At 38.5% G+C, this 14,432-nt stretch overlaps 1 protein-coding gene across 1 annotated transcript in view; it reads left to right on the forward strand.

The window, feature by feature from the left end:
• Positions 1 to 8,518: 8,518 nt before the first annotated feature.
• rdx (BTB/POZ and MATH domain-containing protein rdx) overlaps positions 8,519 to 14,432 on the forward strand; it is a 61,844-nt gene continuing 55,930 nt past the window's right edge. Inside the window, exon 1 of the mRNA XM_068382878.1 lies at positions 8,519 to 10,482. Coding sequence (XP_068238979.1) covers positions 10,234 to 10,482 — 249 coding nt within the window. The 5' untranslated portion in view covers positions 8,519 to 10,233. The remainder of the gene's footprint in view (positions 10,483 to 14,432) is intronic.

The raw sequence follows: 14,432 nt of genomic DNA on the forward strand, positions 1-14,432 counted from the left end.
TTTCATTTTGCCACGATCCAGGGATTGTTGAGAACCGAAAAAAGTCTGTGTTGGTACCCATGTAAAGACTCCCATACCTAAGGCATGAACATCAACATGGTCCTTGGAGGATTTTTTAGTCTTAGGATGGTATTTATTGCTTGAGAAACGTAGGGCTTCCCTTCCTTCGGTAGCCCCAAGGCTAGCACGTCAGTGGCAGAAACTACTAATGCACCTGACATCTCTGAAGCATCTGATGCCGAGCAGTCATCTTCACTTTCAGTCGCTACTGTGGGAGCTGAAAGGCCATTGGTCTTAGCATCTTGACCATCCCCTCTTACTGTTACCAATAGAGAAAGAGGCCAAAAGGGATTTGGGATGGTGGCTGGATTAGTCAAATCTTTTTTAAGAGGTTGTCCTCTCTTAACACCACCCAGAATTTCTGCTCTTCACTGATGCATCCAAGGATGCTTTGGGAGCTCACCTCCATCTACATTTGGTTTCATGATAGTTGTCCAGTCAGGATTACCAAGACCACATCAATATGTTGGAGCTGAAGGCTGCTTTCCTGGCATTTCAACATTATAGCTCTCTTTTGACCAGTCTCTCTGTGGTGTTGATAAAATAAAACCACCATAGTGGCCTACGTCAACAAACAAGGAGGAGCAGTAATGCTACAGCTTTGTCAGGTTGTGGTAGAAACCCTTGAATGAGCAGAGCTAAACTCTATTTACCTGACGGCTCATTTCATTCCGAGTAAGAGGAATATACTGTAGTGGCAGACAAGTTGAGCAAGAAGATACAAATAGTTGACTTAGAATGGTCTTTGAGTCCTCAGATAACAACAGAGATGCTGATTGTGTTCAGTTTGCCCACAATAGGCATGTTTGGGACCACACTAAAAGCACCCTGAATCAGGTTTGAGTGACGCTTCCTCAACTTGACTCCTGTGATCCCAAGATGACATCAGCAAGAATGGTACCTGGACCCTCTACTTCTGTTGATAGAGACTCCGAGGGAATTGCCTCTTCTTCTCGTCCTGTTATGCCAACCACTTGCTGGAATATTCTACAATGCAGTGGAATCCCTTTTACTTCACGCATGGAAGTTATCCAGCATCTCTTTTTAGAGAAAGTGTTTTCACACAAGTTTGTGCAAGAGATGTCTGGATACCTCCGTGCATCAAAGCCAAGTGGTCCATCTGTGGTTGGTGTTGTGGAAGGGGTTACTCTCCTCTCGGAGCCACAATTTCGCTCATGGCCAACTTTTTGCTCTACCTCCATAAGGAGAAACTGCTCCATTTCAGCAGTAAAAGGCTATAGCTCAACCTTAAGCCAAGTCTTTAGAGTAAAGGGAGTAGATATTTCTTCTTCAGCGGAACTCTCAATGCTCAGACAGAGCTTCAAACAGACCTGTCCTTCAGTCGAAGTGAGACCATCCCCCTGGAATGATATCAAGAGGCCACCCTACAAACTCTAGGGGCTTGTCTCAGAAAGGGACCTTACCCTTAAAATAGTTTTCCTGCTTGGCTAAATAAGTCAGTGAGCTGCATGGTCTCTCTTTTAACATTTTCCATTCAAGGGGATAGAGGCAGGTCTCATTCTCCTTTGTCCCTGAGTTTGGTGCCAAAACCCAGAATCCTTCAGTTTGGGATTTCAGGAATTTATCTTTTCAGATCAGTTGTCATTGTGTCCTGTGAGGACACTGAGGCATTATTTCAAATGTACGCACGCAGTTAGACAACACATGCAACATCTTTTTGTCCGCACAAGGAGAGTGAAGAAGAAAGTAACTAAAGACACAATTTCTTCCTGGTTAAGGGAGGTCATTGACCGAACCCTTTCACCACCTTCGCCTTCCACAGAAAGGTCCCAAGTCAGAGCTCATGAAATCAGAAGGGTTGGTGCATCTTTAGCTTTTAAAAAGAATCTCTGTGACGTAATACTGTAAGGCAGGTGCGTGGAAATGCCAAATGATGCTTACTGCCCACTATCTGTGGGATGTGACCCACAGATCTCCGGACACATTTTCGTTAGGTATTGTTGTAGCTGCACAGGAGGTGGTAGACTAACCTCTGCTCCTTACAGGACCATTAACATCAGATTCAAGGGCAAAGGTTATGAGTGTGTTAAGGTTTAAAGTAAATAATGACTGGCCTTTTCGTTTTCTTTCAATCTTCCCCTCTTTTGGGGTACATCAAAAGCCTTGCCCTTGATATGACTGCAGGTAAGCCCCACTCAGCAGTTGCCATTCTATACTCAGGTGTAAAAGTCTTTTCCTCACACCCCTTATGAGGGGAAGTATGACATAAATGGACAGACCCATAGCTATACTGTATATATACCATATAGATGGTTTCAGACAAATCCATTACATATTTAAGCCAAATCTTACAACGCAGACATTCGGCTTAGAACAGCCTTTTATGCCAGGACTGTGTACCAGCTATTATTACTCACTACTAGTTCATATGTTAGGATCCTTAACTCTTTCAGCATCACAAAGCACAAATTTTTGGCATTCGGACATGTTACCAGGCAGTTGGAAATGAGACTCCTCCCACTTAAGGATGAGCCACCTATATAAAGGACGAGGGTTTATATATTGATTGAGAACAAATGACAAATTTTTAAGTAATTTGGATTTTTCATAACTAAATTATATAAACTTGAGTTCTTTACTCATACTTTTGTATCATCACCAACCTCTTAGAAAGTCACAGCTGCAATCAAAGTGGTTTTTCCGTGAGCAGACAAGGGGTTGGAGCTTCCCCGGTACTGGACCAGTAACTACCGGTCAGTTGTTGATATCTCATTGTAATTTTTACTGCCGTATTCCAGGTAACTGAAAACACACACTTGTCTGCATATAGGAAGAGGCTGTACTTTTTTCACAGCTTCTATAACTTGTAGATGAATGGAGGTACCAGTAACTGAAAACACACTTTTTAGCCCTGCTACTCTTATTTCATCTTGCTGTCCAACCTCTTATAACTTTTAACTTCAAAGTGCAACTGTGATGTAGATCTTATGGTATCAGTGAACTTTTGAGCATGTGTGAAAGAGTACAAATATGTTGGGCTAACATATGTCTGGGTATTTTGAGAGTGGAGTGTGTATGTTGTTAAGGATTGGTAAAAAATGAAAGTGAAGAATGTTTTGAGGAGAGTTTTCATGATAACAGGAAAGGATGACTGTGCTAGGTGACTTAAGTGCAATTGCAAGTAACAGAAAGAGATAAGGTTATAGGCAGATATGGAGTCCTGACACAAATAAGAAACAAGTATCTTTTGAAAATACGTTCGTATAGGGGCTTGATTGTCAAAGGGAAGACACATGAGTATACTTAGGAGAGAAACTATTTTGAAGAAAAGTGTTAGATTGTGGATAGTTTAGTTTGATTAAATAAAAGGAAAATATTTGATTGATGTTGTGGTGAGGAAACGAGTGGCTGAAGGTATTGTTTCATTGGTTAAAGTTACGATGAGCGGAAATTTAAATTTGAGATGAAAAGGTAAAACTAAAGCTACAGTGGTAATCAAGATAGGTGAGCTTAATACTGTAGTGGAAAAATGGACGACTAATAGGATAAGGTTAAAAGCAAAAGTTTAAGGAGTAGCCTAGGCCTACATGTAGTGTATACACTTGACTAGGGAATAAAATCCGGAAGTTATTGGAGGATGAACTGAGAAATCTTTGTAAGAGGAGAAAAAATTAATTTGAGGTAGAATTACAAAATAGAGGGGAGATTTGACTGCTTGAATAAAAGAGAATGAATGATAGGGACTTTTGTTGGAGATTTCACCTTAATTGAGATGTTACAGTGGAGTGAAAAAAAAAAAAAAACAATTAAAAGGGTAACTGGGATGTGTAAACTGTGTCAGGATGATGGGCGAGTTCAAAAGGAATGAATGACAGGTATCATCATTTTGTTGTATAAGGGCAAAAATAATAGAAGAGACTGCTAGAATTATAGGGAAATAATGTTGCTTAGTATGCCTTGACTATAAGACATGGCGGAAGGTTTGATTGGAGAAAAGCAATGGCTTTAAACGGAGAATATGGTTTGTGGATTTAGTATGTTATGAAGAAATTATAGTATGTAAAAATAGCTGTATGTAGAATATAGGAACATAGAAGAAGCTTATGTTGGATTTAAGAGAGAAGCACTATGGAAGGTGATGATCATGTATAGTATACAGTACAGGGTACATGAGGCTAAAGCTATTGTGAGCAGTAAGGAACGTAAGAGATAGGATAGCCATGCATGAAAGTAGAGGCTCGGTTATAAAACAGTTGGAACAACTTAAATACTTGTGATTATAAGGCAAGATGGAGGATGTGAGGCTTAAGTTGAAAATAAGATAAAAACTGCCATCGGGAAGTAGAGGGAGGTAGCAGGAGTGTTATGTGATAAGAAAAATGCTAATCAGGCCAGTGTCTAAGATGAAAAGAGGAAGCAAAGCTTGAAAGAAGAGATGAGAGTGCTAAAGTGGATTATGGGAACATCATATCACTGCTCGAAAGATTGGAAAATGGTGAAATAAGAGGATGGCAGGCATAGTAAAGATTACAGAAGTGATAAGTGTCACAACTTAAATGGGGTGGGCACTTGTAAAGGATGGATGGGGGGGAAGGAATGAATGAGGAGGTCTTGAGACTTGAAGGAAGTTGGGAGGAACCTGTTAGCATGGAGAGGGGGAGGGAAGCAGAGAATTGGCGAGATAAGATGAAAGATGATATGAGAGAAGAGTTTAGGTGGAAGAGGATACCCTTTGATAGAAAGACATTGGAGAGGGCGGTTCAGGTAACCAAGCCCTTAATGTAGGGTTAACGGTGGGAAATAAGTAGGGATATGAAGTGGCTATTGTTGTGTGTGTGTCTTTTTTTTTTTAGGGGGGGGGGGGGGCGCGTAGCGTGATCACAGATTATTCTGCAATCTGAGAGTGAATGTGACAATGTTTATTCCTTTTCTTGGGGTCAGCCTTTGTTACAAGAAGTATCTTAAATACTGAATACACCCACTCACGTGTTATATATATATATATATATATATATATATATATATATATATATATATATATATATATATATATATATATATATATATATATATATATATATATATATATATGATAAAACATAATAGACCAAACGAATAGAGTCAACCACTGATGTGATAAACATAAAAAAAAATATTAGATAAAGGAATAGCCATTCATCAACAGGGCAAAGTATTGAAAACAAATGAAGAATAACGCTACGAAAGGAATTACTAACGGATTACTAACTAAAGGAGAAGTAGCTTAGAAAATGGCAAATGTATAGAAATTATTGCAGAAATCTGGGCCACTCCCATTACCTGGCAATGTGCCCGTTATTGGAGTATGAATAAGATACGGCAGGCTATGACGGAACCATTGAAATAGGGATTTCATATTTTCATTTGAGAGATGAAAAATTAACATTCGAAAAGAACGTCACTATAAACTAAAATAGATTGTTACGAAATGCTATAATAATTTACCTTTAGGCGCCACTAGCTACAATTTCTATGCCATTGAAATCGTGTATATGACCGTCAATTGAGAATCGACTCTACTTCCTCATCAAAGGGAAACGAGAAATTTGAAATCTCAAAACGGAGACAACTTTAAAATCATGTTTCATTCTAAATTGTGAATTACTGGGGACTATTAAGATAAAGTTACTCTTCTCGTGACCTCCATAACGGCTTCAATACACCACATATTCGACCTCATTTCTCTCCCCCTTTGCTCACTTGCCTGGGCTATAACGACATGGTGTTAGCCACGTGAGTTCTCTACGGTTTACAACTTTACACCCACCTCCACAAATTAAGACACGCAGAGAACATGGGAGGTTTAAAATATACTTTTTAACTATCAATATGGTTAAATGTGTCAATAAAAAGCCGATAAATTCTTGGTCAAGTTAAATTCATGTTAGACTAGTAGTCGGACCCAGAATATTAAAATATCGATGAAATCTAAGATTTACTAACCTAGTTTCATCGCCTAAAGATTGAATTTTAATTTCTGGATATTCTAAACAGTTAAAACTAGATGAAAATAAAGCTAAGTTTATGGCGTAGAAAGGAACAATAAATTGCGGAACTTTGGTGATATTGAAGTAAGTATTATTAATAATTTTGTCCCCAAGATTTAGTAGAGTTCGTGACTTAGGTGTTACCGGACTGTAATTTGTCTTTGTGCTCATATGACTAATATGACTAACTTCATATCATTGCGGGATCTTTTCGTTTATAAAGAAATATATGGAAGAATTATCAATGAAGAAACCCGTGATACATTGTGTTACAGCCTGATTTTATAACGGCAACTGACTATTGCAATTTACAAAACATAATAATCAGAGTAACATTATTGATAAACGATGCTCTAACCCGAGAAAGGATTACCCCCTGTACTGATTGAACTACATTGCACTGATCCATATTAAACTAAGAATAAATATCAAGATATGTTAAAAAAAAACTCGTGGACGTCAGAATCACCTAAGAGTACTTAGAGACATCGTGCAGCCAACAAATCGTGTCGACACGAGATCATAGTTACAATCTTATTAGAGCCAAGGTGCACATATGACACATTATAGACGGCAAAGGAATTAGTCTATTAAAGTATAAAGGAATATTTTTTTTTAACCAGTATAATCTAGCAAAAGTTACGTTCAAACGTCTGGCGATTTGTGAAACAAACATACAAACACACATCCTGTAGTTTGCCCCTGTAAAATGAGTACACAGCGAGATTTAAGAGAAAACTACGCCACGTTTCATACAAATGGTTATTAAAACGAAACTCGTTTAGAAATTAATAGAATGGTATCACTTATCCCAAAATAGCAAAATAACACTAGAGTACGAATGTAACCTCAATGTAAAAGAAAGTGGCGATATTTAGCTCTGGTAACGATTCGCAAAAGAGAAAACTACTAACGGCATAATCACCACTTTCTCTAAAGGAACACACTCAAGAAAAGAAAAGATCTCGTATAGAAATGACGGTTTCTGGAACATAATTATTACTTTTAATGCTGGAATACTATGTGAACGCCAGGTATTAAAAAGGCTTGCAAAATTAAATACTAAATTAATATGTTAAATTTAGATTAGCATTTAATACCGAAAATCTTTAAACAACAATTTAGTTTAGACGGTGGAGAGAATTAAAGGATGAAAATGTTGACTAGGGATCGATCACAACGTTTGACCTATTTAGTGATAAATAATTGGTTCCAGACGTTGGCTTGACCTCAAATTTAAGTCTGATCTAGTTCATATCAAACTTTTTTTTATCATATCGATTATTATTCATGTAAACACGCTGTATTTATAATACACACATTCTTAACTCCTGGTTAAAGAAAGCTACCAATTCATTTCCTTCTGCGAACGCTCGAAGTTTCTAATTTTCTCCAGCTATCCAACCCTGGAAGTTCGGTTTCCCCCCGAGTGGAAGCGCCGGCCCTGGTTACAGGTATGCAGTTTTGCCCTACTTTACTTCCTGGAGGAGCTCCATAGTACAGAGGTGACAATATCTCACGTTTTAATGGTCCTGACCACTCCACGTATCTTTTATAGTGGTGAATAGGTCATCGATTTTAACAACAAAGGGCCAGGAAAGTCAGGAGTGCAACATTTAGCTCTGGTGGTAGGATAGCGTAAGTTCGCTTCTCCTTAGTTACGGAACATGATAGTCATTTTACTCATACATAATTGATGGCCTTTGGAACAATGATTGAGATCATGACCTTGACACAAATTGACCTGATTTGTGTATTTCGACTCTCGGAAGAAGTTTAATCAAATATTTGACTCAATATCTAACTATAACCCATTAAGTCCAACATGATATTAGTTTTTTTCTATCAAGGCCGAGAGCTCTCCTCAAGAGGAAGTAACCACGCTAAGCATTCTGTTTATGTACCCTCCTTTGTTCACGGAACTAAATGTGGTTAGGAGAATAAACTTTTGCAATCATTGTTACTTACAGTATATCCCATTGAGAGAGAGAGAGAGAGAGAGAGAGAGAGAGAGAGAGAGAGAGAGAGAGAGAGAGAGAGAGAGAGAGAGAGAGAGAGAGAGAGAGAGCTAATACAGGAAGAAATACATCAAACATTTATGTAACGATTCACTTGATTTCTTTAGTATTGTGCTATAGCACACTACGCTGGAGATATGACATTGGCTTACTATTCGTTCTCATTCTTTGTAGGCCATTCTACTGGCCATGGCATAGAACGGTGCACATTTTTGGGTGAGAATGGGTGTTTTCCCCTATACTTTGTCCTCTCATTTCCGTGATCTCAAAACCATCTAAATTCTTAAAAAGACGTGTGGCTTCTTTGGATATTATATCAGATTTAGCAAAAGTGAATAGTACCAGTTATTATATTGAAGTTTATTATTCCATAAATACGTGTTTTTGTTGATTCAGGTACATCTCTATTCTCTCTCTCTCGTGCTGTCTGGCAGCTCTGACTCTCCGTGGAAGGCTGCTGCTGCTGGGGTCGCTACGAGGTTGTTGCCACAGCGAGAAGGGAAATATTATCTTATACAAAATATCCATAATTTGAATAGAAGTTTCATAAATAAGCGATTATGTAAATAAACCTGCCGATTCGATAACCGAAATAGGAATTGGCACTGAAGAGGAAGAAGGAAAATGTTTCTAAAAAATGACCAGTTGGCATTTTCCCCAATGCTGAGCCTCAAGCCAGTCATTTCGAGTTGCAAACTTGCAGTTCACACGTGTCGGTGATAGAGAACAGACCTTCGTCCAAGGATATCGCCGTATTTCCAGTAATTCCATAAAAATCACCAGATTCTCTGGATGTACCAAACGCGATACCGGCTGGTGTTAATATAAGAAGTGCTCTGAAACGCATCCGAGAGCTGGATCTAATAAAATTTCTAGTGCATTAGTCACAAGAAGTTTGAGTGATCCGTGTGTGAGTGTGTGTGTGGTGTCCGCTGTATTGGTGCGTTGGAGGAGAGCTTCTATTTGACCTGCCTTTTGAAGGTTAGTGTTCGCAAGAAGAGTGAAATTAACACTTAATTTATCGTCGTGCCCAGGGTTAATGGCAGGGATAATCTATGGGCTTTGTTTTTTATTTATTTTAGATTTTTTTTAAGTGACCTCGAGTGCTTTTATATGGATACAGCAAGAAACCATTAATATTGTTTTCCTCCACACGTAGTGATGGTGATATTGCATGACCAGGAGATTACTGGTCCAATGAAAAAGGAGATTACTGGTCCATTGATAAAGGAGATAACCGATCCATTGAAAAAGCTAGCACAGCATTCTCAGCAGTAATCACACTTCCAACATCGCAGGTGGTGGTGGTGTGGCGGCAGCAGACGAGAGAGAGAGAGAGAGAGAGAGAGCGCGAGCGCGCAGCAGAACGAACGCTCTGCAGCAGCAGCAGAGAGCAAGATTTGACTGACGCTTAGTAATTGAGGTCAAGCTAATATAGTGAGCGAGAGTGTGTGAGGGAGTATTCTGTTGTGGCCGATATGATTGAGGAGAACGCCAAGGGTCCTCCTATCGGTTCATCTTCCCCACCTTTGCTCCACGTTCGTTAAAATGCCACATTTACCCATCCGTATTGTCACTGAGATATGCAGTGGATGGCAGTGCTGAGGAGAAATCATAGTAGCCAGTGAAGAGTAAGAGAGAGAGAGAGAGAGAAAGAGAAAAGTTGTGAATGAAGAAACTAGGTGAGTGATCCTCGATTTCAGGCCAGCCTCTCCTTCTCTCCTTGGTGCATTATCACCGCTGTTATTCTGTTAACGTGACGACGAACCCGTTGTGAAGTGCGTGTTTTTAGACTTTGACCTTAAAGAAACCCCTGAGAAATCGCCTGCTATAACCGTGAACGTTTTTCTGATTGATTTATAGATTCTCGAGAATGTTAGAAGGAAAAACTCTTGACACAACACGAGACTCTGGTCTCAACTTGCAACGGACTCTGTTTTGTCATCATCTCGTGCTCTTAATACAGCAATAGCCAAGAAAAATCAGCTGTTCTGAAGTGAAGTGTCGTTTACCACTTTTTTTTTTATTATTTTCGTTAATGAAATCGAGTGGAAAAGACTTGAGTTACCCCTCGTAAGAGTCTAGAGTTTCTTTCTGCAGTTGTAGGTCAGCAGCCAGTCAGTCAGTGTCATCAGTGTTTGGAGGTCACACAGGCCATCTATCCATGCATGAGTGCATTAGAGGTAGCCTCAGAGGTAGATAGGTGCTTGGATCAGTATACCAATCAACGTTGTCTGCACCCTTACACTCGCCCTCTTATAAGTGCATTAATTGAAAATAGCGAAGACTACCTCCATCTGTCCAGTGTTGAGTCTGGATTGGAGACTAACTTGAGAAAGCTACTCTGTTGCCCTGCAATTGCAAGTCTCGATAGACGTGATTTGCTACCAAAGAACAACACGCCAGACACACGCAAGGTGAGGGCTTAGTCTGCAGCAGTAACTGGAGGCCGAAGTTGACGGGCTAATGTCTGAAATTATTTAGAATAGTATTATTAAGATTATCATGATATTGTTTTTAAAATTATAATTTTTCTAAGATTATTAAGATATTGTCGTATTTTATAATTTTAAGGATTAGCATGGTCTTGCCGATTATTTTTGTGTTCTCAGGTTTAATATTTACTATAGCACAATATTTATAATAAAGAAAAAAAGTACTAATGGCGTTGTATGTATGATGATGGCCAGGTCCTATAACTCCCTTATTTTTAACCCTATCGGTAAGAATATGGCAGTTTAAGGGTGGTCACAGGGGGCCAGTACCGCTCTCCCTTAGATAAGTAGGTACGGACACTGCTTGTAGGTTAGGTTAGATGAGAAAATTTAGTTTAGGCGGTGTTTTATGCACATGGGAGGTCCTGTTCGTCGTCATACAGAGGCCCTGTACTTTGATCAGTTTTGATTCGCATAATTGTGGGAAACAATTATTTTTTAAATTTAGATGTTTTCAAATTCTAAAAGTTAAGATTGCCAAAGCATATTTTAAAGAGGAAACAATTGCAAGAACACACCGAACATAAAGATTCCACACCTAACCTAGCTTAGGAGCCACATCTATCCTTACCTACTGGGCCCAGTGGCCTCCCCATACTGTTGACCATAAGAAAGTCTCAACCTTGTGTTTGCCTCTCAATCGGCTTCATTCCTGGCAAGGTAAAGCTAAATTATTCTGTATTTCATAAGTCTTCAAGGTAGCTTCATCATATTTTATTTCAGACCGATAAACTACCTTTGTCTCACTAAGAAAATCGATTTGACAAGTAAGAAAGTTTATGCGTGTCCTCTCTAATAACATACACCCTATGAAAATACCTGCATTGAGCTTTACGTAAATTATACAGTATGATATGACAATGCTCGTTATACAATGTCCGAATCCTGCGGCAAGTCTGTCGCTGATGTATACAAATTGCCCTTAGGTATCCCAATCTAACCTGATTTATATTGTAGTGTCCTTACTCACCAGTAATGGTGCTTTGCCTCTCTTCTTTGTGATCCCCTTTAATGTATGCTACCATTTGAAAGAACTTATAATTGCTTTTATGGAAAAAAAAATGAATGTTTCTGGAAAATTTTGTGTAGAAATGAGATTTTCTCATATAAGCTAAATACCTAAACATATGTGGTTATATTATATAAAGTATGGTTTAAGCTCGACGTTACCTTTCGGTTTATATATCTGGTCTTGCCCTGTAGCCATTCATTGAGAAATTATTTACTCTACTTTAAGGGCAGTTTTTTGGGCTTTATCACACAGAAACCTTGTGCCCTACGGGATTTACATATCAATTTTTTTTATATACATTCTTAGATATTTAGAGTATCACACATTGTTGTCTGCATTAATTGTCAAATCCACATTATCAAAGCACTTTGAAAACAAGAAAGCCTTGAGTTTATTTGAAGCTTTAATATCTTCAGTCGTATGGATGTCTAGTGGGAGCTTATAGTCTTGGGGGCGCATATTTGGAAGTTTCAGATTCTACAGTAGAGGTACATCATGGCTCTGGTAACTTGAAACCAACTGTAACTATTCTCGTGTCGACACAATTTGTTGTCTGCACGATGTGTAGCAATTCTCTTAGATGATTTGGATGACCGGTTTTGATAACTTGATGAGTCATTGCACGTATCTTAAACTCTATTCTAGCTTTAATAGGCAGCCACTGTAATTCGATTACAGTGGAGTAATCCTATCTTGGTGTGTGACACCTTTTAGCAATCTTGCTGGTCTGTTCATTATGTTCTGTAATTTCTTAAGTTGCATCGAGTAGATTGTACAGTATTAGATAAAGGTACAGTAATAAATCTTGGTAATAGCACAGATAATCACAAGATTCTTTATGGGATATTCATCCAGATACTTCTTTACAGAAGAAGTGTTTCAAAGGTGATATTCAGCAGTTCTTACTACTATTTATTTGAGCACTGAGAGAATCACAGCGAAGGGATGCACTTAAGTCACAAACTCTACTAGATATCTGGACCGGGTTGTTGTTAATAATTTATTTGGATGTCACCCAAGTCTCTTAAGTTTTGGGTGGTCCCTATCACATAAGATATATTTGCCTCATCGCAACTTAACTTTGTCGCCATTATTGAGGCTTTTCGATTTTCAGGATCACATTTTAGCATGAAGTGGGGTGACCCACCCGCACTCTTTTCTTGAATAAGAGACTTATTTTCTCCTACATTCTGTATCAAATCAAAACAATTCCTAGGAATCAAAGCATTAACTACATTGTCGTCTTCGCTGTATACTGTACTTTGAATTATATTTACTGCTTCGTCTCTAATCCTGTCATCAGCGAAATTTACAACATTAACATTTGAAGTTGATTTCATATTAAGAATTGGTATATCTTTTCAAAGAAAGCTATTCCAATCTTATTTTTCGTGTCGGTGACGTTAGTTGTTGCTTGTGTTGATTTGTTTACTAATACTGTAATTACTTTCCTTAACTTTTTCAACATGTCATTTTTTTTAATTTTCTTTGGGGGGGTGCATCTGTATTTGAAATGTTAACAATTGGTTCATTATTCTTTACTAGATTATCAACTTTTTCTCTGTAAGATTCTCTGCCCTTGGGTCAGGTGCCGGGGAAGAATCAGTTGCTTTCCAATCATTGCTTCATGTTCTATTGTATTGTTTCTCTTCTCCATATCTTCCTGCTTATTTTCATTGCAATTTGAGCTTCATTTTCAGGACAGAGATAAAGTCTTTAGAGATGACAAGGCCATGTTACCCTAGTGGTGAGATGGTGTGGGCACGTGTTAAGGATGGATGGTGGGGAAGGAGTGAGGAGGGATTGGGAGGAACCTGTCAGGGGAGGAGATCAAGAGCGAGGCAGAGAATTAGATGGAGAGATAAGGTGAAGGATGATATGGAGAGGTTGGGTGGGTGAGGATACCTTTGATCGAAGCGTTGAAGAGAGCGTATCAGGTAACCGGCCTCTTACTGTAAGGATAAAACGGTGGTGGAAAAGAATAGTTTATTTAGACCAAGCCTAGTTCCCAAAGGCTATCAGTCGTGAATTTGAGATAATGACTGAATGAGTGTCTTATCATAATATGATAACCTACTAGTCCTGACAATAATATTTTTCTTTTAACAATTTCCTAACAGGTAAACATTGTGCTAGATTTAGCTTGAGATAACCTATAGAATAATTTTGAATTGCTATGGAATTGTTTCTGTTGCATAATTTAGCCCAGATTTCGTGTTCAGTAATGTTTGCTCTTTACCGAGTCATGTAGAAGTTGAATTTGAGTTTTACAAAGAAATTACTGTATTAATGTACTGAACATTTATATCATATCTTTAGTGTATTGTATATCATTCTATAGTATCATATCTTTAGTGTATTGTATATCATTCTATAGTAGGGGTTCCCAACCTTGGTTACACTTACCCCAGTGGTAAATTTTTACCCTCCGGGGGGATACATTGGAACTGAAAGAATAGCCATTACTAAGTAATATATTAGGTAATCTGCAATTAGATTGAATACTAAAATTATATCACGAATATCAGTTTCATTGTTTCTCTTTCATCTGCAATTTTACGGGTACACAGGAACCTATGAAAATATCCAAGGGGTACCCTTGAATTTATGAAAATGGCCGAGGGGTACACAGGAATCTGTGAAAATGGCCAAGGGGCACACATGAATTTCTGAAAATGTCCAAGGGTTGCACAGGAATCTATGAAAATGTACAGGGGGCACACAGGAATCTATGAAAATGTCCAAGGGGTACACAGGAATCTATGAAAATGTCCAGGGAGCAGACAGGAATCTATGACAATGTCCAATGGGTACAGAGGAATCTATGAAAATGTCCAAGGGGTTCACAAGACCATGAAAA

This window comes from Palaemon carinicauda, chromosome 11 (genome assembly GCF_036898095.1).
Source record: "Palaemon carinicauda isolate YSFRI2023 chromosome 11, ASM3689809v2, whole genome shotgun sequence".
NCBI classification, from domain to species: domain Eukaryota; kingdom Metazoa; phylum Arthropoda; class Malacostraca; order Decapoda; family Palaemonidae; genus Palaemon; species Palaemon carinicauda.